General features: G+C 38.9%; 2 protein-coding genes across 9 annotated transcripts; one reads left to right on the top strand and one right to left on the bottom strand.

The window, feature by feature from the left end:
* Window positions 1-1,002: 1,002 nt before the first annotated feature.
* Window positions 1,003-15,269, bottom strand: LOC118425610 (tetratricopeptide repeat protein 38-like). Of its 4 annotated transcripts, none has more exons than XM_035834565.1 (13): window positions 15,123-15,269; window positions 8,233-8,298; window positions 6,196-6,273; window positions 5,793-5,874; window positions 5,310-5,475; window positions 4,814-4,987; window positions 4,200-4,275; window positions 3,853-3,972; window positions 3,291-3,453; window positions 2,833-2,998; window positions 2,291-2,444; window positions 1,987-2,060; window positions 1,003-1,173 (listed from the first exon to the last, which is right to left on the bottom strand). In XM_035834565.1, the coding sequence occupies exons 2-13, from the start codon at window positions 8,257-8,259 to the stop codon at window positions 1,083-1,085; spliced, it is 1,371 nt and encodes a 456-aa protein (XP_035690458.1). In that variant the 5' UTR covers window positions 8,260-8,298; window positions 15,123-15,269; the 3' UTR covers window positions 1,003-1,082. The 4 variants fall into 4 exon arrangements, with proteins under 4 accessions (XP_035690458.1, XP_035690456.1, XP_035690459.1 ...); XM_035834563.1 differs by lacking the exon at window positions 15,123-15,269 and adding an exon at window positions 14,320-14,445; XM_035834566.1 differs by lacking the exon at window positions 15,123-15,269 and adding an exon at window positions 9,915-10,109.
* On the top strand, window positions 14,639-27,229 carry LOC118425608 (solute carrier family 13 member 5-like). Of its 5 annotated transcripts, XM_035834557.1 has the most exons (17): window positions 14,639-15,001; window positions 16,294-16,443; window positions 16,684-16,799; window positions 17,058-17,230; window positions 17,660-17,714; window positions 18,102-18,147; window positions 18,514-18,537; window positions 20,437-20,582; window positions 21,225-21,344; window positions 21,788-21,901; window positions 22,218-22,343; window positions 22,691-22,788; window positions 23,333-23,451; window positions 24,020-24,181; window positions 24,572-24,733; window positions 25,138-25,275; window positions 25,600-27,229. In XM_035834557.1, exons 1-17 carry the CDS (start codon window positions 14,885-14,887, stop codon window positions 25,783-25,785), a joined length of 2,052 nt encoding a protein of 683 aa, XP_035690450.1. In that variant the 5' UTR covers window positions 14,639-14,884; the 3' UTR covers window positions 25,786-27,229. The 5 variants fall into 5 exon arrangements, with proteins under 5 accessions (XP_035690450.1, XP_035690453.1, XP_035690452.1 ...); XM_035834560.1 differs by lacking the exon at window positions 24,020-24,181; XM_035834559.1 differs by lacking the exon at window positions 18,514-18,537 and having other exon boundaries at window positions 20,443-20,582.
* The last annotated feature ends 340 nt before the right edge of the window (window positions 27,230-27,569 follow it).

A 27,569-nucleotide genomic window follows, 5' to 3' on the forward strand; every position in this document is an offset into this window, starting at 1 on the left:
CCATTGGCGAAGAGAATTACTAGTTTGATCTCCCAAAACACAACTCAATCATCTTCTAAATAAAATAAAAAATGGGAAGAGTAACATTTTACATGTAATGATATCTATTGGATATGAGCGGTAACTTGCTAGTTAGAAATGCATAATATGGCACACTTTATATTTTATAATCAATATTGAACTCGTACATTTGTATGTAAAAAAAAGGCAACCTGGTCTTAAACAGTTGAGAGCTCTTTTACATTTGAAGAGGAATATGTAACACTCTAGATCTTAGATGGTATGGAACAGATGGCAGCTCAGTGTGTGCCTGTGCTGTGGCAATATTCAGTTCTAATTTGTATCTGATTCTACTCACTTTACCACATGCCCACATGGCCTATCACAATGTTTGGAATGTTTCGATATAAACAAAATGGCAATATAGCAAGCTTAAGGAAAGATTCAACATTGGAATGAAAATAAAAGTGGGCTTACTTTCTGTTCAGACAAGAGAACATAAAAACAAAGACCAGGTCATGGTGATATTTTTAACACTGTTCCATTTCCCTCTTATTTTTCTCTTATATCATAATTCATTGATTAGTCAATGTTTATCATCTTATAAAAATTAAAAGCTCCACAGTCTTAATATTATCTAGCTCATCATTCAGTCTTCATATCAATTGCATTTGCATAATTAATTTTCATTGCACTGTATCTTTACCTTCAATCAAACTGTAACGTTATTTCACCTTTATCCGCGGGGGTAACCTATATCCATTGTGTTGCTAAATAGGGTATCCAGGGATATCAAGTCGATGGAAGGTAGTTTCAAATTGTACTTTTCAAAATACAGTTTGAAACCATCATCTGTCGACTTGATTTCCCTAAAAACATTGTTCTTTGAAAGAACGGATAAAGGCGAACTAGCGTTACTAAGTGAAGCAACAGGATGTAGAAGGATAGGATTCTCATGTAAAAAATCATACTGTCTTGTATTGGTCAAATGAGTACTTTCTCTCCAATTCACCTATCATGTCATCCATATAATCAAATCAACATGACCTTTAAGTCTGTGAGAATAGCCTAATAAATGAGTTTTACAAAGGCAAAGCTGCTGCTGCCGCTGCCATCAGGCGGTCTGTGAGCGGGGAGTTGTCCTTCAGCGCCTTCCTCTCCACCAAAAGGGCTCTGAAATACATTGATATCTAAATACATTAATATGCAATACAGGGCTCTAGCCAGCTCGACATTTTTTTCTGTCAGCCAATTCCCATTGTCGTGAAAACACTATTCCAGGAGTTAGAGAGACTGAACTGAGACCTTGAAAAACGGGTTTTAATGAGATTATCGTATGCGAAAGGGCACCGACACACATTATTAACAATCATAACAATAGCAAAACAAACAGTGTGTGGCTTTTACGGCCGTGGACGGTGTCTCCAAGCAGCCTGTAGCTTCCACCAAGGAGCTTTTATCAGATTTTTGTAGGTAAAAGTTGACGGATTGGTTTTAAAATTTTTCCGTCAGACGCGTCAATTGACAGGAAAACGGACGCTGGCTAGAGCCCTGATGCAATATCAGAAACAATTGTACACTTGTTGATTCATATGTTTAAGACTTTAATTCATGAGGATAAAATGTGAAACCAAACAGGAAGAAAATGAATCCAAAATAATGTTTGATAATTTGCAGTTTTGTACAATCTTTACGTCTTAAATTGGATACCTTTGGATTAATTTTTTAGGACTCCAGGAAGAATAGTGTACTACATTTAATATCACTAATGGAGATCCCAATAAAACAAACAAACAAAGTTGGAAATACATATCTATGCAAATGTAGCTCAGGACCACTATTTGCAATTTTGTGTGGGTTTATTAGTACCAATAAGTTAACACCACTACTTAGAACAAACTAGATTTAGATGATTCCGTGGTAGAAATTGTTCTAGGAACAAACACAACATATTTAAAGTTGAACATGGCCGATGAGCTGCATTACCTGGCTAAGTTCTGGTGCTGTTTGTTGGGTGACCTGATGGCAGCGTTGATCAGGAACAGGCGAATAACATCCAGCTGTGTACAAAATAATGTATGACAATAATAACTATACTTATTGTAATATAAACCATGAGTAGGTATCAAGAAAACACAAAATGATGTAATACACCATCATGCAAGTGATCAGGTTAACTAGAATATTGTACACAAATGTGGTCTCAACACAACTAATAGAGAGATTGTTTGGAAATTCTGTCTGAAATTCTATCACTCAAATCTCCCCAAACATGTATGCCTGTTCTCACCTGTGCATTACTGCCCCCTATGGATCCCACCCGGTACCGCACGGGCGCCACGAGGTCCACAGCTCTGGCGTAGTCTCCCTCGTCATAAGCTACAAGAGCTTCACAAACAGGAACTCCCACCTCCTTAGCAACAACTGACTGACTTCCCTCTTCACTGATAAAACAAAATAAAAACATATATATGGCTGCACATGTGGTTGACAGTAGATTGTTAGATTCTAAAAATCATGCCACCTACTCAAAATAAATCACACTAAAATGATAACCTGTCCATATTTGCTGATGCAGAAACTTATTTATGTGCCAGGACAATCTATCAATACTGTAAAATGCATTTAAGTTTGCGGGGATTTAATTTAATCCGGAAAAAGGATTGTTCGCGGTGGTTTTAAGTTTGCGGGAGCACCATGCACTGTAGTCTCTTACTGCCAGGTAAAAATGTTCATGGTGCTTTTAAGTTCCCGGTAAATTTGCAATGCGAGAACCGCGAACATAAAACCACATGGAAAATTTCTGCATTTACTTTACTGTATTGTATCTACCTGACAAAACTTCTGAGAGACTCCATCAGCTTCTTGGTGGAGTCCTGCTGCTTGGCCCCCAGACAGGACAGAAGGACGTGAACATCGTTGAAGACGGTGATCCGTTCATCCAGGAAAGGTTTGCACATGTCATAGGTGTCGTCCCACCTATCTGCCACATCCACGCCTACATGTATTCACAGAATAATGAAATTTGTCAGGTAGAATAGGAAATGGCTCCACCTGTGAGGCGTCACCAAAAATAACTGCATCTTTCAGACATATGTTAGCTGGAGATAAATAATACTTTAAATTGTCAGACTATGCAAGCATAAGTAGTCAACAGTACTCATTTTGTTCTCTGGAATAAAGTTCACTATAAATGAACTTCTTCTACCAGTTTTGCAATACAAACCATTATAAACAGAATGTACAATACTAGCACAGTCTTCTTATCTACACAAAGCCTTTCTTCACACCTTCCATATTGAGTCTGAAGAGCAGTGAGCAGGGGTCGGCTAGGTAGTTGTCTTTCCTGCCCCTGTAATGGGTGTCATAGATGTCCAGCGCTGCATGGTATTCTCCCCTCTCCATGTGGTACAGGGCCCAGTGCCAGTAGCAATGGCCAGTAAGGGAGTGTTTCTGTGAGAATCAATTGATCGATCGATTGATCGATCAATCAATCAATCAATTGATTGATCGATTGGTCAACCGATCTCTCAACAAGCTGATTTATCAATAAACTGATCTATCAACAAACTGATTTATCAATAAACCAATCTATTATTCAATCAACCAATCTATCAATTAACTGATCAATCAACCAATAAACTGATTTATCAATAAACTGATTTATCAATAAACCAATCAATCAATCAATCTAGCAATCAATCTAGCAATCAACTGATCAATCAATCAATCAAGACTGCAGTGCCTGGTCTTTGACAATTATTACTACAAAGTGCACATCAATAGATATTCCATGTTGAATATTGCTCAAGTTGAAAAACGGGTATTATTGACGTTCACAATGCTACTTACATTCCAGTCGTTTACACTGCTGGACAAGAATGCGATCCCTTCCTTCTGTCTGCCCTCCATCTCCATCACATGACAGATGGCATGTCGTCCCCAGATATCCTTAGGGTTCAGCTCAAGGGCCTTCCAACAACAACAAGATTTTCTTTGTAAAAGCTTTGAAAATGGAGTCAACGCATTGTTATAACTAGCCTGATTAAATTTCACTTATAGCAGCCCACCCAACATCCATCAGCCTGTGGGGTGTGGCCAATTAAAGCCCAGGACAGCAGAGTTTGTGTTACACACACTAAATTATAACCAAGTTATAAAATTAAGAACTTACTAAAGGATACAGAAACTTTCCTCACCTTTCGACCAGCTTGTTCTGCTTGTTTGTAAAAGTTGGTTTGTACCAGACCAAATGCCTCCATTCCATGCAAGTAGCTACATGTAAGAGGAAGCATAAATGCAGATTTGAAAGAAATAAGGGGCCCATGCCTAAACAATTAATTACTATGTCTAACAGTAGCCTAAATTACTAGTACTGTTACGCTTTATTGATAAACATCCCAAATGTAATGGCCCAATAATTAACGCATACTTCAACACAGCCTCTACCTGGCTCAACTTTAATATCGCTGCAAAATTGTAGAAATTGGTCAAATAGAAGGATAACAAAAACACCAGAGGAGTTAGCCGGAGAGATTACTTTCATACTGTTTGAAAATGGTGACTCCCTACAAGCTCCCTCTGTCACCAACTGTATTTTTTTTCAGCTAACTCCTCTGTTGTGCTATCTGTCTATTTGGCCGATTCCCACAACCGTAAATGCAGAAATATTCGCGGTGGTTTTATGTTCGTGGTTTTGCAGTGGCCATCCATGGCAGTAAGAGACTACAGCACATGGTGCTACCATGAACTTAAAACTTAAATGCATTCCTAGTATTCTCCCAGACTGATACATGGAGCCTAGAGAACTCACCCATACAGTGGCATGGTAGGCTTCCATGCAGGTAGCACCCTTAAGACCGAGTCTCTCATCTGTACTCGCTCCCCAAGGCCAAAGTAAGACATCTGGGCAAACTTCACAGCCAGCATGTCAGTCGGATGTTCTAACAGAATGTTCTCCCACATTCTACAGGCACCTTGCATGTCCCTACAGAATAAAGAAAGCAACAATGAGGATAATTCTCATAAAATCAATGAATGAATAATTAAGGTCTTAATTAATTTTCATTTTATAATTTTATATTTCATGTCATCCAACTTAATTTTACATTTAAATCACTGCACAAATTGCTGATTAAATATTGTTGAATAAAGCAGTAGCCAACAAAGTAGGTAAAATTAAGATATCTTTCTGCACATATGAAAGAGGAAATGCAGATCACTGTCAATGACTTTACAAAACAGTCTGAGTTGTCTGAGCTCAGGTAAGATTAACAACTACAATTGTAAGTAGCCGATGAAATGAATACCTTTCAGCCCATAGTTGTATGGCATCCACGTGTTGTTTTTCCCGCGAGGTTAGGCTGTTAGATTGCGAGGACCGGACCAAGTCTTCCACGTACTGCTTCAGATTCTCATCTGTATGGACTGACTTCCCGCCAAGCCGAAACCAGGCACCGATCAGCTTCCCCATGACTGTTTTTCAAAATGTGTAGAAAATGGTACAGATATCTTTATCATTTTTACAGAAACATTTAAGTCAATGTGTCTGTCTCATTTCTAATTCTGTTTGCTGTGATTATCATAGTCTCTTTGCTTTAAACACTATCAGATAATAGAAAAATAATAAACTGTTGCTTTTACTTTGCACAATGAAAAAGATTTTTTTTTTTTTAGGAAATGTTGAATGAAAGGAAAAAGCAAAATATATGTGTTCGAAAGATCTTCATTTAAAAACCATATAACATTTCTCTTTTTATCATGATCATTATACAAACACGACTATATCATACCAAAGTCTGGGTCTGCTTGCATCATTTTGGTCATCGACCCCTCCATACCTCCAACACTGTCATCCTGATACCACCCCACATACTGTAAGTAGTGTAACAGAACAAGCAGATGTGATGAAACTTTCAATTATAACTCACATTCTTAAACCAAACTGTAGCATGCAAGTATTACACTCCAAGCAGAGGTTAGGCTCCAGCTGTTTTTTTGACGTTTTTTTAGGCGTTTTTATCGGGCTTTCTATTTTGTACTGAAATCTCGACATCTCCTGGATGAAAACAGCCTAACCTCTGCTTTGAGTGTCATGAAAGCCACGTTGAAGATGGGCATTTACCAACATAATACAAGTACATTGCAACTTTTAACTTAAAGGATGGATGATTACAATGTCCAAACAGATCTGACCTGTGTTACTGTAGCATCGTACATCTTACAGGCTTCGTTGCTCGTTGTTGACAGAGGCAGTCCAATTTTGGACCACTCCTGAAAAATAAGAATTCAACAAAATAAGTTACTAGTAAAGGACTTTGATCAGAAACATTGAGAAATTGTGATGTTAAGTTTTGTGGCACACTACATAAACCAAAAAAAGCAGCCTGCAGCTGATTTAAGCTTCTCATGAATAAATATTGGTTAAAGAAAATGAACATGTAACATTGAATGTGTACTTTCAGTCAGGATTTCAAGAATTGTAAAAAAGTAAAAGAAACAACACGCAAGAACAGTATAATTTCCACAGGGTCATGACAATTCCAAAAAACAAACAAGTGACCGTAGGTAACATAGTCTGTGACGTCGGTCTGGTATATGTTGGTTGTTTTGTCTTCTTTGGTGTGTGACGTTGTGCTTATATCCTATATGATTCTTTTCATGGTGTTAGATATATCGTTGTATCTAAAGTTGCCTAATATTTCTGTGTCATGTGAATCTTACTAAACAGGTATGGATTGTGCGATAACATGTGGCCAAAGTCAAAAAGATATGGTGACGATAAGTTACCGGATGGTCTACTCTAATACACAGGCACATTCACACACAGACACACCTACAAGACCGACAGGCAGACTGACAAACGCACCAAGTATTAACATGTTTCTGTTATGGACGTAATAAGTATGAAGCACGGAATAGGACCTTGATGTTTCTTAGTCGAAGTCCGGGAATATAATATGGCTAAACTTCATTTGGGATGAGAATTCTTACACGCTTCATTGCAAACGGCGACAGGAGGTATTTGATTGACAGGGTCATTAGTGGAACATTAGATGTCGGTTCCCATGTCCCACATACGATAACACACAGCTGTTGATGATGAACTGTGCGATAAGTTTTTAACTAGTGTGAAGCCATAAGGTAGCATGACACAGTGTTAATGGGTGAATCCCGGGGTCCATGATGCTGGTACATAAAGTAGTACGGATAAACTTGTTGAATAAGAGGTAGAAAGCAAACGCGCGTAAAATTCTTGCACATATCGCGCATCTGCTTAACTATACCCAATTACCTCAACGGGCACCATATGCAGACATGGGCCAATACACTGTGAAACGTACAATTTGCAGGGGTGATTTCTGAAATTATTACATACATAATAAAAACAGCTGCCGAAAAAATAAAACACCTTGCATCATCGTCCAAATATGTGTAGAGAACCTGCCAAACCACAAACGTATGCGACAACGGGAACATGCAGATATAGATGCGAACGCGCGTTACATTGACGACCAGAGAACATCACGCATCTGCTTGCAATATCTCAATTACAGCATGACCCATATACAGGGGATCTGGACTAATACACCGAAAGATGAACATTTTGTAGGGGTGTTATTTTTATTGCGTCCCTAATAAAACCAACTGCCGCAAAAACAACAAAAAAAAAACAACGTGCATCATCGTCAACCTCAGTGCAGATGACCTGCCAAACAACGTACGTATGCGACAACGGGAACATGCAGATACCGATGCGAACGCGAATAACTTTGACGATCAGGTAACACCACGCATCTGCTTGACAAATTCCAATGACACCATGACCCACATACAGAGGATCTGGACCAAAACACCGCAAGACGAACAAATTGTAGGGGTGTTATTTTTATAAAATCCATAATAAAACCACCTGCCGCAAAAAAAAGTTCACGTGCATCATCGTCAACCTCAGTACAAAGGACCTGCCAAACCACATAGAATTCAGACAACGGGAACATACAGATACAGCTGCGAACGCGCGTAAACGTGACAAAACTAAAAGTCTGTCGACCAGAGGGTCTGGTCACAGACTAATAAAGTTAAATACTTTTTAAGTGTATAACTTTATTCTAAAATATAATTATTTATTACATAATGACTTAAATACCATTACAATAAGTATAAGATTAATATCAATGTAGGAAAAAAGATCTAACACATAAAAGCATACCACCAAATCAGTAACAGTACCTGACAATCTCTCCAATGGCTGTGCATGATGTTGACACTCCACTTCCACTAAGAAAGTATGATAATCTGTGGGAACATTCTCATATTACATGCATTTGTTGTCATACAGCAAACACTGCAACTGAGACTGTATTCAATTCAGCCTTAAAGTTTAAGGCTCATGAATAAATTCTAGTGACATCCGAAGGCTAGCAAATATGAGATTAAGAGGTCATAAATTGATTCCTGCCTATATATAATTATATAATTTGTACCTAACCACTCCACCAGGTTTGAAATGGTTTAGTTGGCGTTGGAGCTCTAGTTTTTTTTTTTGCGGGGCGCTTAACGTTACCCTTGTTATCAAAGCTCCTTGCTTGTTGTCTGGCGCTCATCGGCACTGAACGCCCGGCCAGATTGCCTGTGTTTGTCGGACTTTGTCCTCAGTACTAATCACTTGTATTTTTACCCATTTGTGGACCAGACGGCGTCTCACAGACTGCTCAGGAGCTGACCTGTGGCTGACCCAAGGGGATGGCAGGCGGACCATGTGTGTGCGTTCGGCATGATCGCCGGATATTGTCCATAATTTTGCGGCAAAAATGCGGCAGGAGGAACTATCTGATGAACCAGCACTGCTGCAGTATGCCATCGGCTTCCTGGTAGGCGATGGTGCCTGGAGGATCACGAGGAGAAGGCATAATTGTACTGAAAATAACCAAGAGAACCAAATTTCTTACCTCGCTATTGCTGTCAGACATGTCAGAGCTTTGTTGGAATAGGGGGCGTGACGTGACCTAGTTACGGGTTCAGATGTTATCTGTTTTCTCTTTCTGTAAATAGCTGCCATCTAGCGAGTGCGTTGGGAATGCCATATGTTTCGGAGACACGGATGTGACGGACAATGTGACGGATGACAGTCATTTCCCCACTCCGCCCAGATTAAAATGGTTCAGTCACGCGTCAGTTGGGGAGGTAAAAGGCGGTGGAAGGAAAGCAAATTGTGCTGACAACACACACCTACCCTATTCCAAACTCACTGCACACGTCTTAACCCACTTCAGTGGGCAATTACAATTTTACAGCGCCACTAAGATTAATAATAGTTGGGCATAGCTAGTTGGTGTAAAGTAGTAAGAGAGATAGAAATAAGGAAGGAAAGCCCTCACCTGTTGGTATGATTTTATGAATCATGCCACATTTTATAAATTATAAAGGTAACCGTTATCAAATTTAAATGAACAATTATATCTGCACCAGCAGTCTTTAATTAATATACTTTTTATGCGCTACGTATGAAGGAAAAAATCGTTTATAATCAACAGACAATTGGTGTGAAATATTTCGCTCCCCTCGCGTGCCACCAGATCAGTGACAACACAAGCGATCACGATGATGTCACGGTGACGCAGTGGTAGGCAAAAAGCAGATGTTTTGCAAAATATTGATTTACATATTAACCAGTAATTTGATCTGCTAATCTATAAAATATCAATTTTCAATCCAATCTACTGACGTCCTGACGTCGAATACCCTGGAATGATAACGTTATAATCAACAACAGCAATCACTCTTTGCTTCTTTGTATGCGTGTACTCGCTAGAAATCTACTGGTTGTGGCGCAGAAACATCCCCTCCCGCTTGGGACCCCATTAGTAGAGTGGCTGTTTATCAGCCTTGAATGTTGACTCGGTGGATGCCACCTGTTTGCCAGGTCACTAGTTCAACCAACAATAGACATCATAACATGACGTCTCAGGAAAGGTCCAAATATCTCGCATTACTCCTGTTTGAGGGGCTGCATACGTTACATGTAGTAGCTGCGTGCTATGGCATACTCTGTGGTTGAGGTCATGACATAAAAGTATAAATACTAGTCCTAGACTGCAGTGCATTGGAATAAGTTCAGGACCTACATATAACGAAGGATATTGAACCTCCTTGATATAAATGCTGACGTTTCATCGGAATGAATGCGGGAGGGTCTTTTTAGCGAATGCCCACAAACGCCCACTCTAGAGAAGTCCGCGCTGCACGAATCTCATTTTTTTTGCTTGGAATATGTCCACGTTGTGCTCCCATGTATTAATCCTGAGTTTCAAGTCAATCCATTGACCCGAAGTGACATAAATCAAAGTTTTCGATTCTCGATGGTCTTTTTAGCGAACGCCCAACAAAATGTCTTTTTAGCGAATGCCCACTATATCCTCAAAAATATCGGCCGTCGCGCAACGACACCTAAACCTACCGCCACAAACATGTTCAAGATGGTGTCCCATTGATGTGTACGGAGTTTCCGTGCTTTACAAGCATTTTAAGTCCCTGTTTTTGGTCAAAATGTACGGCGACGATACTACCATACTTTAACTATAGCAATTCAAAATGGCGGGCACTAGTCATGTGACCTCCTTGCGGGACTGTTATATAAGTATCGCGGGAGGGACTGTTGTAGCATAGCTTCTCATACAACCATTTTAGAGTGAATTCTGAACAAGATTTTCCTTTCATAGTGCTATCATCTGACTGATATTTACAATGTGGTCATTTTTTCTGTGCTATTATTACCTAGGTTTGAGGAACTTAGTGCAAATTTGGATATTGATTTACCTCAGTGCCCAATTAATGTACAAAAGGCTCAGACACATAAGTGTTATAAACCTGAATAGGGGCAGGTAACCAATACTAGAAAAACATAGCTATTTATTATCAACAATACTATTTACATCATAATAATAACTCTTCACCAAACTGGACTTGTCTTATCTTTATTTATCACAGAAACATTGTTACAATGAGGATTTGATTAGATGAGTATCTGTTACAGTGTGTACAAACTTATTTCAAATACAAAAATGTATTTCGTTTCACTTCCTAAATATTTTTAAAGTATTGGAAGAAGTTGACACATAAACAATATTAATTGCATTATTTATGTGCAGTAAAATGTGACCACATGCTATCAATAGCCTAATAAAATGTTGGAACATGGCACAAGCGGGCTCCTCTTCTGAGTAGAGAAAGGAAATGTTTTATAACATTTAGTTATGACGTAGAAAATTTCAATTGTAAAATGTACCTTTATTAACATTTACAAACAAATTGTTTTTTCTCTTCTTAATAAATGACAACAATACAGGTAAGTAAGGTGTGTTTCCTTTTATAACAGGCCAGGTAAGACGCCGTACAGGTAAGTAAGGTGTGTTTCCTTTTATAGCAGACCAGGTAAGACACCGTACAGGTGAGTAAGGTGTGTTTCCTTGACTACAGACTAGGTAAGACACCTTACAGGTGAGCAACGTGTATTTCCTTTGATTACAGACCAGGTAAGACACCGTACAGGTGAGTAACGTGTATTTCCTTTGATTACAGACCAGGTAAGACACCGTACATGTGAGTAAGGTGTGTTTCCTTGACTACAGACTAGGTAAGACACCGTACAAGTGAGTAACGTGTATTTCCTTTGATTACAGACCAGGTAAGACACCGTACAGGTGAGTAAGGTGTGTTTCCTTGACTACAGACTAGGTAAGACACCGTACAGGTGAGTAACGTGTATTTCCTTTGATTACAGACCAGGTAAGACACCGTACAGGTGAGTAAGGTGTGTTTCCTTTGATTACAGACCAGGTAAGACACCGTACAGGTGAGTAAGGTGTGTTTCCTTTTATGTATAACAGACTAGGTAAGACACCGTGCAGGTGAGTAACGTGTATTTGCTTTGATTACAGACCAGGTAAGACACCATACAGGTGAGTAACGTGTATTTCCTTTGATTACAGACCAGGTAAGACACCGCACAGGTGAGTAAGGTGTGTTTCCTTTGTCTATAGACCAGATAGGGTATTACACAGGTGAGTAAGGCGTCTTTCCTTTGCCTATATACCATATAGGCCATTATACAGGTGAGTAAGGCAACTTTCCTTTGCCTGTAGACCAGATAGGGTATTATACAGGTAAGTTAGGTGTCTTTCCTTCGCCTATATATATACCAGATGGGGCATTATACAGGTAAGTAAGGTGTCTTTCCCTTGTCTATAGACCAGATAGGCCATTAAACAGGTGAGAAAGGTGTCTTTCCTATGCCTATAGACCAGATAGGCCATTATACAGGTAAGTAGGATGTCTTTACTTTGCCTATAGACCAGACAGGGTATTATACAGGTGAGTAAAGCAACTTTCCTTTGCCTATATACTACCATATAGGCCATTATACAGGTGAGTAAAGCGTCTTTCCTTTGCCTATAGACCAGATAGGTATTAAACGGGTGAGTAAAGCAACTTACTTACCTGTATAATGCCCTATCTGGTCTATAGGCAAAGGAAAGACGCCTTACTCATCTGTGCGGTGTCTTACCTGGTCTGTAATCAAAGGAAATACACGTTACTCACCTGTACGGTGTCTTACCTGGTCTGTGAACAAAGGAAATACACGTTACTCACCTGTACGGTGTCTTACCTGGTCTGTAATCAAAGGAAATACACGTTACTCACCTGTACGGTGTCTTACCTGGTCTGTAGTCAAGGAAACACACCTTACTCACCTGTACGGTGTCTTACCTGGTCTGTAATGAAAGGAAATACACGCTACTCACCTGTACGGTGACTTACCTAGTCTGTAGTCAAGGAAACACACCTTACTCACCTGCACGGTGTCTTTAATACCTGGTCTGTAATCAAAGGAAATACACGCTACTCACCTGTACGGTGTCTTACCTAGTCTGTAGTCAAGGAAACACACCTTACTCACCTGTACAGTGTCTTACCTGGTCTGCTATAAAAGGAAACACACCTTACTAACCTGTACGGCGTCTTACCTGGCCTGTTATAAAAGGAAACACACCTTACTTACCTGTATTGTTGTCATTTATTAAGAAGAGAAAAAACAATTTGTTTGTAAATGTTAATAAAGGTACATTTTACAATTGAAATTTTCTACGTCATAACTAAATGTTATAAAACATTTCCTTTCTCTACTCAGAAGAGGAGCCCGCTTGTGCCATGTTCCAACATTTTATTAGGCTATTGATAGCATGTGGTCACATTTTACTGCACATACATAATGTAATTAATATTGTTTATGTGTCAACTTCTTCCAATACTTTAAAAATATTTAGGAAGTGAAACGAAATACATTTTTGTATTTGAAATAAGTTTGTACACACTGTAACAGATACTCATCTAATCAAATCCTCATTGTAACAATGTTTCTGTGATAAATAAAGATAAGACAAGTCCAGTTTGGTGAAGAGTTATTATTATAATGTAAATAGTATTGTTGATAATAAATAGCTATGTTTTTTTAGTATTGGTTACCTGCCCCTATTCAGGTTTATAACACTTATGTGTCTGAGCCTTTTGTACATTAATTGGGCACTGAGGTGAATCAATATCCAAATTTGCACTAAGTTCCTCAAACCTGGGTAATAATAGCACAGAAAAAATGACCACATTGTAAATATCAGTCAGATGATAGCAATATGAAAGGAAAATCTTGTTCAGAATTCACTCTAAAATGGTTGTATGAGAAGCTATGCTACAACAGTCCCTCCCGCGATACTTATAGAACAGTCCCGCAAGGAGGTCACATGACTAGTACCCGCCATTTTGAATTGCTATAGTTAAAGTATGGTAGTATCGTCGCCGTACATTTTGACCAAAAACAGGGACTTAAAATGCTTGTAAAGCACGGAAACTCCGTACACATCAATGGGACACCATCTTGAACATGTTTGTGGCGGTAGGTTTAGGTGTCGTTGCGCGACGGCCGATATTTTTGTGGATATAGTGGGCATTCGCTAAAAAGACATTTTGCTGGGCGTTCGCTAAAAAGACCATCGAGAATCGAAAACTTTGATTTATGTCACTTCGGGTCAATGGATTGACTTGAAACTCAGGATTAATACATGGGAGCACAACGTGGACATATTCCAAGCAAAAAAAATGAGATTCGTGCAGCGCGGACTTCTCTAGAGTGGGCGTTTGTGGGCATTCGCTAAAAAGACCATGCGCACGCGGGACGCATGGGTGACATGCCTTTGAGTTCGTGCTGGATAATTATGTTAACAGCTGTTCAAAGAAAGAGAATATGATCAAGTTACTGTTACTTACATGAAAGAAAAAGGCTGAGAAAATGGGACAAAGATTTCTGTGGTTCAGTGCAATGGGCAATGATTGACCTCAGGTGCCAGAAATCAGTCAACCATATGTTTCTGCAGGTCAAAGTATAACGCAACCTATGTCTAACTTAGGGGTTTACCAAACATCGTACCTTCCATTTATAGTCAAAATAAATGACTGTTGGAACTAAAAGGACAACTCAAGCATAAAATACAACAACAGAAATATTCTTACTATTACTAATGCCAGTATGTTGGATATAACGTTATGCATGACAAAATTGAGAGACTGCGATACCACAAAACCCTTCTGGTAGCCTCAAGTAAAGGTTGTTTTGGTTTAGAGTGTTGAGGTGAGAGCCGCTGACGAAAACCGGTTTGGTGCTGGAAGAACTTTCAGCAGGTGGTAACCAACTAAAACGTTAAGTTTGATCTACTTCAGCTCCGTCTTGAGCTGTTGAGGCTGCTGATTTGAAAGAAGAAGTCTTGACCGTTACCACAAAACAGCGAACTTTTCTCAGGTCGACGTCTCAAAACTTTGAAGACGCTCCAGCAAGATGGCGCCCAGGATCGTCAAGGAGTTGTTGTCCTTTTGGAAGTCTATCGTCTTCCTCCTCACACCAGTACTTTTGTGCCCGCTCCCGATTTACTTCGCCTCCACGCAATACAGCAAGGTAAGGTGCTTTTTTGGTGTGTTTTCTTCAGCGTTCTTCTTTAGTATCTAGGTCATGACCGGTCACTGACCTCCCACTGCGTAGGATCAAGACAAACAAACAAACAAAAAACAAATCTTACCCATGGAAAGCAGATTTTTACCCGGAGAAAGATTTTGTAAGTATGTCGTCTAAGTCTGGTCCAATGAGCAGAAGTGAAATGTAAGAATATAATGGTCATATTTATCGACATCTGTAACAAATTACAGCTGTTGCTTGTGTCCTCATTTTCACATCCTGTCAACGCTGGTTTTTGGGTCGTACCACTCTATCTCGGGGGTGTCCTGGAATGCTCCATTATGGTTTTCAAAGGGTTTAATAATAACCCACCCCAAGGTTTGATGGTGTCATAACGCCAGGTCCTTTGCTATAACCCTTTATTGAATCAAACCAACGAGTGAGCGAAGCATCAACACAATTAACTCTTATCTTGTTATCTTATACTTATACTAAGTTATAGCCTGTCAGAACTTTATTTATAACGTTAACGTTATATAACTTAACATTTAATTACAAGAAATACTTTGTGACACTACACATTTAAATACAGTTGTCCAATTTTTGATGGGCTTTGTATTCTCCCCTACTGCGATTTCTGTAGAATTTATTCAGCCTCTAGTTTTACATAAACAATTTCCCGTAGATTTGACCAAAGGGTTTATGCAAAAGGCTGGGCCTAGCATAGTAGCCAGGCTATCCTCATTTGTAATTGTAAACCCAAGATACTAAATACTCCCGGGTACACATGTCACAACTGTCCTAAAATGTATCTTGGGTTGTGGTTGGGTTAATAGGTATACCGTATAAGTCAAAAGGTACTATATTAAACATTGTGGGCTGATCCAAATAAATTTTATGAAAGAGATTTGGGAGATCCAAAATTTATGAATAAAATTTACCTGTTGTAACCTTCGGTACAACACCTGATGGCAGTTAAATCCAATAACATTAACTAATTGCAGTTATATTCGTTAGGCCTTGGAAAAAATGTTTTAAAAAAATATGTCATTGCTTCATGCTTCCCTAAAAAATACAAGAAAAATAAAGATAACTCCTACCTACATACCCTAATTTGTTCTGGACTGAAACAGTCAATACATTGCAACATTTTTTTCCATAGGCCTTAGACTACTTTGAATAGTGACTGTGTAAAACATCTTACAATGTCCATACAATTTTGTTAAGACCCCCTCATGCTCAACAATAGTCTTATGTTTATACAATATTCTAAAGTATTATGTTGCCTACCTTAGATTGCAGCCTGTGCCTATGCTGTGATCATCATGGCAGTGTACTGGACAACAGAAGTTCTTCCTTTGGCTGTCACTGCTCTTCTTCCCATCATTCTGTTTCCCATGCTTGGGGTCCAGTCATCGAAGGATGTCTGTATCAACTACTTAAAGGTACGTATGTACTGTACATGTATGGAATGCATAAGACTTCTACTCTGGACTGTATAGACTTAACGGAAAACTTCTGGCAAATTTAAATTACGGGGCTGATCCAGTCAGTACGGTCAGTACTAATCACTTTAATCAGTAAGATTCCAATTCTGGTAGTTTGCTAAGGGGTACCAATGAGTGTAAGATGCCTTAGGTTCTATCAACTACAAAACTAAATTAATTTACTTCTGTTAAATGCAGGACAACAATTTTCTGTTTGTTGGAGGATTGCTGGTTGCTGTGGCCATAGAAAAGTGGAATCTCCACAAGAGGATCGCACTGAGGGTTTTGCTGACTGTTGGTTCTGAACCAAGATGGTGGGTTCTAGCTTCTACTGAATATGTTATCTATCTGAGCCTCTTAATTTATAGAGTATTCTCTCTCAGTTACATGTTGATTGGTTTTAAGTTCCTAATTAAAATTGCATAATTGTGATGAGTGGAAGATCTTCAAAAGGTATAAAATCAGGCAACTTTGATTCTGACGGCAGCAATTTAGATGTTAAGTGTGTTCCAGTTGCTTATCAGTAAAAAATCCTTTTAGCTTAGTAATTTAGTTATAATTTTTTTCCATAGGTTGATGTTAGGAATGATGTCAGCCACAGCATTCTTGTCCATGTGGATCAGCAACACAGCAACAACTGCCATGATGGTCCCCATCGCACAGGCCATCCTGACGGAGTTACTGAGGGAGACAGGAAAGGACAAACCTGAAGAGAGAAGGATGCTGCCTCCTGACGGGAAAACAGGTTTGGTAGATACAATTGTTGTTAGGAAAGTAATATTTACCTCCCTGAAAATGGAGAGTGTTTGCTTGTTTGTGTATTGTTGGTGTATGTTTATTCACCGTTATTTGAGGGTATTGCAGTGACAAAAAATAGATATCCTGTTTGGACCTAATCTAATGACTTGAAGTAATAATGTAAAAGTTAAGTAGCCCAAATAAAGACATCGTTAATTCTTCATTGCTATGACTCAAACAAAACATTGCCTAAACTAGTGCAAACTAATAGTATTACAAGAAAGCCATTTAAACTGACTGTTGGCATATAATGATAACAGGATTCTGGTTTTAGGACCTATATTACTAGTATGTTGAAACTGACTTGATTATAATATGATGGTTTGTTGATGCCTTCGGTTTCTATATGTGATACATGGAGTTCTTTTCTAAACAGGAGGAGGGGAGGATGGAGAGGCACTCAAACTCAAGGAGATAAGAATGGAGGAAGGGTGAGGATAGTTTATGATAATATCCACGGGAGACAATTCACTAGAAACCTATTAACAATTTTGTAGAATAGCTTTGTGCTATTTTGGAAAAGGCAATATTATTTCTTATGGATTCTTTTGTTTTTGTTGTTTATTGTGAACTGGTGTTGTGCCCAGTATTTGATAATGTTGAAATATTCTTGGACTTAACAAAATGTTGTCCTGTACTGCTGCATAAAAATTCACCCAAATCTACCGAAATAAATTTGAGAGCAATTTAACAAGCCATAGTGCGCCCCATAACTGTTTGGCCTATCTAATGATATTTCATTTTTGGTCCAATCACAGTGTTTTATTCCTGTTTTGTTTGAACTTTTGTTTGTTTTCTGTTGTTTTTTTGTTGTGAAGTGACCATGACTTTGTTGAAGATGACACGACAATGGCAGAAGACCAGGTAATGCACTAAAAATTCAACCAACCACAGTGTCTACATAAACCTTATCTTCAAAATGACCACTTCACTTAATACATAAGTGTAATATGAAAAATACATGTGTATTTAACATTCCATGGTAATGTTAAAATGTACTAGATCCTCTGAATTTTACAACTAAAATAGATTTTTACTTATGCTGTATTTGATATGTTTCTATTGCCTGTATCTTTGTGAGAAGTCTCAGCTTCCTGGCTGACCCATGTAATACTAATATTGTAATAATATTCTGTAATATTTTAGAGTCATGCAAATATTGAATGTGATATTCTAACAGTAAAATCATCTTAAGTTACGGATTTGAAACTTCTCTTCCTGATTTCCAAGGAATTATTGCTTCATCATTTACAAGTAAGTCTGTTGAGTTTCTGTAACTGTGGGTAAGGTCTCTAACTCAGTATTCTGGACTTGCTAGTTGTGAACTAAAAAAAATGCCAAAAAGTGTGATAGCCAAAAAGAAAAAAAAAACAGCACATCATTTATGAGGGCCCCCAAGGGGGGGTACCGACAACGCTCTACGCTAAATTCGGGAGGGCCGGCTACGTAATACGCTAAATTATGGACGCTTTATTACGCTCTACGCTAAATTACGAAGTTTCATAATGCATTATGCAAATCTTTATAGTCTTTTGGCTGAACTCCGCTGACGGCAGAACACGTGAAGAGGAGATTTAAACAAAATTGATAATTTCGTCAACAAGATTCAAACTTTACTTAGACGATATAATAAAAAGCACCAGTCTAGAGGCGGCGACAGCAAATTTCTTATGTGACGTAATTTTCAGCACTTCTAGCACCGAAAGCAGAGGCGCGACAATCTTAGGGGCGTCCGGGGGCATACTCCCCCGGGAACATTGTGAAATCTTAACCCTATGAAACGCCATTTTATCCATTTTGAAGGGCAAAGTTTGCTCACAGAGTAAGCTAAGTTAAATGGCATTTCAATTAGAAATTCACATGCAACGCCCCCAAACATCATTTTCAGATTTCGAGTGCCATTAAAGCACGAACTGTCGGAATGTAGGTATGGAAAAATTTTGAAATTTGTACCCTCTGAAACACCATTTCCTGCATTTTAAGGGACGAATTTTGCTGGCAGACTCAATGTAATGACATTTCTGTCAGAGAATACTAGTAGTTTTTGAGGGCGACGAGCGCCGGATGGGTCGTGAGCGCCAGAGGCCCAAGTCGCCGGAAGCCCAATGGCCGCCGGGACAAAAGTTGAAATCTTGACCCTCTGAAATTCCATTTCCTGGGGGCACATTCTGCTTGTTAACTAAGCTAAGTTCGGTAAATAAATTTCTACTAGTTGGGGGGCGACGCTCCCGCAACATATTTTCACCATGTCCAATGCCGAAGGGGTGAGCCATCGCAAGGAAGGTCCGGCGAAATTTTGAAATCTGGACCCTTTGAAACGCAATTTCCTGCGGGTAAAATTTGCCGGTAGACTAGTTCAGTTTAATGAAATTTTGATTAGGCTTTACGAACAATTCATATGAATTACGTTTTACGGTAAAATCCAGTTAGCTTCTACGTAATACGTGAAATTAAAGGGGCCAATATCGCTCGACGCAAAATGCACCGATTACACTCTACGTTGAATTCGAGCGGTCCCGCTACGGAGTACGTTGAATTAAAACCGCCGATTATGCTCTACGGAAAAGGGCTTTGGGGCCCCCATTTATTACTTTGGTTTGGTTTGAATATCCAGAAAGATCTAGAAATTCAGTCCTATTTGGGGATGAAATATACTACTTAAGTGTAGGATGGATTGTTCAGTCTGGTGAAAATGATGATCATGCAAAAAATAATGTAAGCAGACGACAGATGACAGTGAAAAATTATGCACAGGAAAAAGATGATCAAGATTTCCATGAAAAATGTAGCCTGGTATCCAGCTGTAATATAGCTCCCGAGTCTCTTCTCTGAGGTATATCCAGCTGTAATATAGCTCCCGAGTCTCTTCTCTGAGGAGAGAAGAGACTCGGGAGCTATATTACAGCTGGATACCAGGTTATGAAAAATGTATTCAACTTTCTTAGTCCATATCAACTGACATAATCTCCAAGCATATCTTACGGTAGCATAAGATAGTATCAAAAGCTGGCAGAGGAGTGAAGCCGGCCTAGGATTGTATATGTGACCAGAGCCCCGGTGCCTGTACTCCATGGGCAGCTTTGATACTATCTTATGGCACCGTAGGATCTGCTTGGAGATTACATCTGACATGCAATATGTTGTTCTTTAAAGAAACAGTTGCAGAGCAGCTCAGCAGATAGTGGTGACAGGATGAGCAAGGGTCTGCTGTTGTGTATTTGTTACGCTGCCAACATCGGAGGTACCGCCACCCTGACTGGTACAGGCCCCAACCTGGTCATCACACAGGCTGTGGACACGTGCGTTATCATGTTATGTTTCTTCCTATTTAAGGCATAGAATTCAGCCTCCCTTCTTTTGTACCTGGTGCAGCGCATGGTTTAAGGGCCCTGTCACAATTTGTTGTATCATATATTAGTTCTACAAATGAAGGACCTTTTTAGCAAAGTTGTGGATGTGTATGCAAAACTCTGTTGTCTTATGACAGTCTGAAGTACTCACAGAGTGTAATACTACATATTTTTCAAAGAACATCAGTCACCAGTTGGCTCTGTCATTTATACTCATAACATTGCTAAAAGTCCTACGACAAAAATTATACAATAAATGAGACTATCCATGTGTATATTAATGAAAATGCTATCTAGCCTACAGTTAGATGCATATATCAAATGATTTTAAAAGCAATATCAACCACATGCATTTTTGACTGAAAGGTTTGACTGAAAGGAGTCGTGATGCTATAATTATATTTCAGACCATGACTAGATATAATATCTCGAATCAACTGTTCTGTCACCAACACGATATCATCTGTAAATTTTTCCTTGTAAGCATGTTAGCTATCTGATATCTGAAGTACAATTTGTCATACGGTAATTGTGTAATATTAGGTAACAGCTAATAGTACCATCTTTTCAAATTGGCTCTCCTCTTTCCAGACTGTTCCCCAACGGTCCAGGCATTGACTTTGTGACCTGGTTCTCCTTCGGCTTCCCTGCTATGATTCTGGCCCTTCTCCTGGCCTGGATCTGGCTTCAGTGTATGTTTCTGGACTGCAGGTATCAATATCATCATCTCACATAATTCATACGTATGCCATGGTAATTGCCACATGATAATAAACACTTCAAGTTAAAGTGATTTAAAGGGATGTACCAGCACCAGTAATCCTGAGGTATATATTTCAGATAGTGTTTAAGACAATATATAACAATGTTTTTTTATGTGGTAGTATATTGGCACCTGGTGGCATTATGAGAGTTCTTAACTCTGCCAAAAGGGACGGGGTTGTGTCTTTGATTTGCATTATAGTATACTACTGAAGAAATTTTGAATTTTTTTATTTCTTTGTAATGCAGGACATTTGCTAGTTCTGAACAAAGAAAAATAAGTTAGGTTTTGGGTCCCCCAGCAATTTCAGTTTGAACTGCAGCTACTAGTATTAAGAAATTTCTCTCTGATCAATATTGTAATAAATTTGAATGTGCATGGTTAACTACAGTTGTCTGCTGGGATGCATTAAGCAGAGAGGGTGCAAGGGCAGATGTAAACGAGACCGGGACAATGCTGCCTATAAGGTCATCAGGAGACAATACGATGAGCTGGGACCTGTGTCGTTAGTATTGAAAACTTAAAGGCTTTACATACATGTAGTCAAGCACTTGCCACATGCTTCATTGCCTTTCTTGTGTTGCTGAAGATAATTTGTTGTGTATCATATCACACTAATGATTGGAAAAAGATAAAGTAGCAAGACTCATCTATGAGCAGTTATGATTGGATAGTTGGTCAATTTTGATCTTGGTTTTGTCATCAAGAAAGTGACAGTCAGAACAATTTTTAAGATAGGTGCATACGGTACAGTACTATGAAAAGAGTGTCATACTTTGTACCATAATGCTAACAAGTTCCTTACATGATGATTTCTGTAGGTTTCCAGAGAAAGTTGTTCTCCTCCACTTTGTCTTGCTGGTGCTCCTGTGGTTTTTCCGGGACATGAAGTTTGTGAAACTGGAGAATGGGCGGGCTGCTGGATGGACCTACTTCTTTGTGAAAGGGTGAATACGTGTAACTTTCTTTTGTCTTGTTGCAATGGTAGGAAATGTTTTCTTGTACACCAAATGTCTGAAATGCACAACCAGGCAACTACTACAGCTACTACAATGTGAGTGTAGTTAAGATTACAATTGAAAAAAATATCAATGCAACTGTTGATTGTAGATAACATACAATAGACTGACCAACATGTAGTAAGTAAATATATCCAATCATGCAATTTGACATAGAATATTTTAAGCAACTGACCTCAGATTTGGAAATGTTTGTCTAAACGACTGAACTCATAACTAGTTTTGGAAATGCTAATGATATTTTCCTGCTGAAAGATGTTGTTCTGTTTCTGTAGCTACATGACAGATGCAGCCACAGGTATCATGGTCGCCATCTTCCTGTTCTTCTGGCCGTCCAAACCTCCCAACTTCATGTGCTGCAGACAGAAAAGAGGTACGTGAATGAGCTGAAATGTGCTAAAAACTTACTGCTAAAACTGAAGGGACTTGTGTCTTGAGTGCTCTTTATGTCTATTGTGTATGTCTGTGTATTGATGGAAAAGTCGTAAAAGAGCACTTTAACTAAAGATTGATAAGAAAACTTGTCCTTCGTTCCTTGGCATCATGTCAACAGTTGGCCTTTTTTGTGTTCTTTTTGCCCCACATTTGTACCCAAAATATTCACGACGAAGGAAGTGTCTAATGTATAGGGAATATACATGGGTAGGGTCTGCATAGGGTACTAAGTATCATTATTGTTATATAAAACATGTCACGTAATATGCCACTAGAGTAGTTCTGCAAAAAGTGATCTGGTTATATATTCATCAAAACTTTTTACTCTACATTTTCAAAATCTCACCGTGGAAGGGCCAAGACCCCCCTTCCACACCACCCGCCATTACTATTACCCTAAAATAAAATCGTGGCTAGAACCCTGTAGCATTACAAAACTGTAGATATACAAGTACAATGTTAACAACCTTGTGTTCCTCCAGACACCCGTCCAGCGGAGCCTGCCCCGCCCATCCTAGATTGGGCCACGGTACATCAGAAGATGCCCTGGAGTGTCGTCATCCTCCTGGGAGGAGGGTTTGCACTCGCAGATGGAGTCAAGGTGGGAGACAGGAAAGATGTTACTGAAGAGGTTTCATCAGATAAAACCTCCTTCATGTTATGTAGCAATGTTCTTCTAGTGTAAGAATAGTCAAGTTGTATACAATCATTGTATAATTACGTTCAAGACAAAGAAAATACAGCTGCATTGCATATATTGAATCAAATACAAATACTGTCTCGTTGATGACTAAGCACATTGCTCATGAAGTTGTCAGTGATAAAAGGTAGTGAATGATAGCTGAAATGTCTGACTGTTTGTAAAATCTATCCAGTTGCTTGAGAAACTTTTGTGAGCTGTGTGTATCTTGTTACCTTAATGTCTAACCTTTATCAATGTACCACCTGACATGCAATTTCCTACCATGTTTGCTACTACAGATAGAGGTTTAGATTCAAGGTTTATTTAAAATATTTGATTATTAGAGGATGTTGATATTTTCAGTTTTCATTGTTTCTTGTAGTTGTTTTACATATCCTTACCAACAGTGCTGAATCAGTGCCAGAATGAACACCTAAACACTGTGTATTCTGTATGTACATATTACAAATATAACAATACGACACAGGCTTCTGGCCTCTCGGACTGGATGGGACAAGGCTTCCAAACATTTGCAGGGTTTCCCGTGGTCGCCCTAGCTCTCATCATTTGCGTCATTGTGGCCTTCATAACAGAGTTCACCAGCAACACGTCTACTGCTGCCATCTTTCTGCCTATCCTCGGAAAACTGGTGAGAGGGGACAAAAGCACACTGCAGTAACGGTTAATTTTTCTCTGTGTTGTCTGGTCTTCTAACTAACACTTTAACATGTTCTTGCTATCCTGCTATAGGTGGTAGTAGCTTGAATGCTCCTTGACTGACCAACTTATGTATAAACTGCTCTAGCAAAGGAGTGTACAGCTGTGTTACACTCTGCATTTTGGGTACCACCTGGGCTTGCACTGACATCTACAGCCTTCTACTGACCGTACGCCGCCGCCCCCCCCCCCCCCCCCACACACACACATACACTTGCCAGGTTTCCAGCAGGTTTGACTTGCAGTACCTCTGTAGTGAACAACTTACTGTACCTCTGTAGTGAACAGTAGAACTTTGATGCATCCCTTTGCCTGACTCCAGGTATCAGGCCTGTCTATGTGGCTGAGTGAGGCATTTACTAGTCTTGCTGGAGTGCCTCCCGCTGTCGTTGCACTGGTTGTATCCATCATTGTGGCCTTCATAACTGAGTTCACCAGTAATGTTTCCACAGCCTCCATCTTTCTCCCCATCATTGGTAAAATGGTGGGTGTTTGTCCTTCATTTTTTTAAATTGAAACTACAAAGTTTTACTGTTTTTCTCTCAATTGCCCAAAGGGTATTTTCAAACATCTGTTATTCAAAGACTTGTTGCTATATCCATACAGTCTAATAGTATAGCCACAACCTTACTCTGCCTCCCACTCAATGCTGCATATACCAATGTTTACTTCAGTAAACCTGATGTGTAAACCACTAACTAACATCACTTAAGACTAACACTTTGTGAACAATACTCTGAAACTAAAGTTAAGCAAATCTTTAACTTTTAATATCCTAAGTTTACATTTACTCATTGCTCTTTAAAGCTCTCTCTGAAAATTTGTCTTTTGAACGAACTGTAATTGTGACATGTGTGATTAATAGAAACATTTTATTCCTCTCTTTAGGCTGAGGGTATCTGTGTCCACCCTTATTACCTAATGATCCCGGCAACCATCGCCTGTTCTTTTGCCTTCATGCTACCAGTGGCGACACCGCCCAATGCCATTGTTTTCTCGTATGGGCGCATCAAAGTGTTTGACATGGTAAGTGGAATAACAAACTTTAAACATAATAAGAATTACCACTGTAATTTTCTCTTTTTTTTAAACAATTACTACTGCTGCAGTATCTTTGTCCATGGGGTAACCTATATCCATTGTTTTGAAAACTAAAGTATTTAGGTATATCAAGTCAATGAACATCGGATTTCAAACTGCAATATTTTGAAAATACTACTCTGAGACCAGCGTCCGTCGACATGATGTCCCAAGATACTCTGTTTTTGAAAACAACAGATGTAGCTTAACATGCGGATAAAGGTGATTGAGATAGAGACAACCGTAATTTTTTTTTTCTTTCCATTCCAGGCCAAGTGTGGCTTCATGTTGAACCTGGGCTGTATCCTGGTGCTCACTTTCGCCATCAACACCTACGGGATCCCCTTGTATGGCCTCAGCACGTTCCCATCCTGGGCCACCTGTGCTGCTGGTGGGGTCACCCTGCTGGGCCCTGCCAATGTCACGGGGCTTCCTGCTAATGTTACTCTGGGGTAAAGCTGTTCCAGATGGCCACTCGACAACTAGTATCTTCAAAATGAAAAACATCGTCCTTCACCGGCTTCTCTGTGGGCATTGCTTGCAGCATGCTTACAAGCTTCCTGGCATATATTCCTTTCCCAGCGTATTTGTGAATTGACTTCCCCCATCACCGCCCCAAAAAGCACAATCCCGCCCCACAACAACTTACACTAAATGCCAAGGCCTACAGAGAAGCCGGTGAAGGAGGCTAAAATTTGTCCGTGCAACACAAACTTGGAGGGTTCACACATTGCTTTGTGTTAGTAGATCACTTCCAGATATATTTCTGTTTTGCATTTTAAGCACTCTCAAAAGACAATTGGTGTGGTGTTGTAGCATTTTACAGCTGGTTTCCTAAGTGCATTGCTTGTAGAAAATGTTTTATCAGGAAGTTCTGCATTGTGTTACACTTTTTGCTAACGATACACTGTTACATGCTTCCTCAAGCTCAGACTTTCATTAAACAAGCTGTGTACATAGCACCCCCTAACAAGCTTTTAAGGAAACACAATCAATTCTAAGTATGTAGTGTTAAGATTTTACACTTTATTAATATGTTTATGTATTGGTTTTTACTATTAACTGTTTTAATGTGCTGTATTGTTTCTAGTGCTTCTTTAAGGATGAGACAACTGAATGTTTGGCAGGGTTGTGTACCCAATGCCTTGGTAGAAATAAGGATAATCTAAGCCATTTGAACAACTACACATCACATATTTTACCTTATTCATCTTGGGTCAACCCGGTGTGCATTGCACTCAAAGTGCACTTAGCTCGTTTGAAATTTTAAAGCCCTGAATTTTGTAGCAGCAGCTATATGTATGATATACAGTTTTATCATGTTTTCACATTTTGATAGGTGGTGACATCTAACAAGTGTAATGTTTTTAATTTCTGACATACTCTATACTAATGTGACAGAGATTATTTTTGCAAGGAGAAACATGCTGACAATCATGTTATTCAGACAATCATGATAAAATTGTGAGAACTAACAGATAGGAACTGAAAATTGTTGCATACCGGTACTTTCTATAGAAACTCATGTATATCAAAGAATAGTTTTTCTTGTGTGAAACTAACAAGTGCAAGATGGTCATTAGAAATCGTTTTTGAAAGGAGAAACGCAATTATGTTGGTTTAGATCTTGTTAAGAGGATGACTAGACAAACAGATTTTATCTTCTTAATTGTCAATCCTGCTTGACTTAATCCTATTTCTAATATAATAATCTTATCATCATGTGTGTGAGTTTGTGTCTCTACATTGTACAACTGTAATGTGACATGGCAATGTTATTTCTAATGAGTAATTGCAAGATAACTATGACACTATTTTTCTAAATACTAGCAGACTAAGCTACTTTTATGTTTTCATCATATGAGAAAAAAAACAGATTTATAAACTCAGCCCAGATGAATTTTTTTTCTCATGTTTTTATTCATTGTATTTATTCATACCGTCATAACTATTTTATTTTAATACCTGTCGTGGCCTATACACATAATATGTAGATTTAGCATTTTCTTCCATCACCAGAAATGAATGAATGAATGACATTTTATTTATTTGCCCACATGGGCTCATAAGACACGTTTTAATATTACATACAACATAAGAGAACAGAGGTGCAATTTACCAAAACCAATAGATTCTAAACAATTAGATAACAAGTATACTAGTAGTCATTAGACAAAGACACTTATCACTTGTACAAATAAACTAAGAGAGACCCAATTCGCAATATATTTCATTGCATA

The sequence above is a fragment of the Branchiostoma floridae genome, chromosome 11 (assembly GCF_000003815.2).
Source record: "Branchiostoma floridae strain S238N-H82 chromosome 11, Bfl_VNyyK, whole genome shotgun sequence".
Lineage (NCBI taxonomy): Eukaryota > Metazoa > Chordata > Leptocardii > Amphioxiformes > Branchiostomatidae > Branchiostoma > Branchiostoma floridae.

Bases quoted from the DNA above. Each gene is read 5' to 3' on its own strand.
- LOC118425608 (XM_035834557.1), top strand. From the start codon at position 14,885: ATGGCGCCCAGGATCGTCAAGGAGTTGTTGTCCTTTTGGAAGTCTATC. The intron at 18,148-18,513 runs GTAATGCACTAA...CTGATTTCCAAG, and splicing joins CGACAATGGCAGAAGACCAG to GAATTATTGCTTCATCATTT. The intron at 24,182-24,571 runs GTGAGAGGGGAC...GCCTGACTCCAG, and splicing joins TGCCTATCCTCGGAAAACTG to GTATCAGGCCTGTCTATGTG.
- LOC118425610 (XM_035834565.1), bottom strand. From the start codon at position 8,259: ATGCACAGCCATTGGAGAGATTGTCAG. The intron at 4,276-4,813 runs GTGAGTTCTCTA...TCTTACATGTAG, and splicing joins CCTACCATGCCACTGTATGG to CTACTTGCATGGAATGGAGG. The intron at 1,174-1,986 runs GTAATGCAGCTC...AATGTATTTCAG, and splicing joins CAGCACCAGAACTTAGCCAG to AGCCCTTTTGGTGGAGAGGA.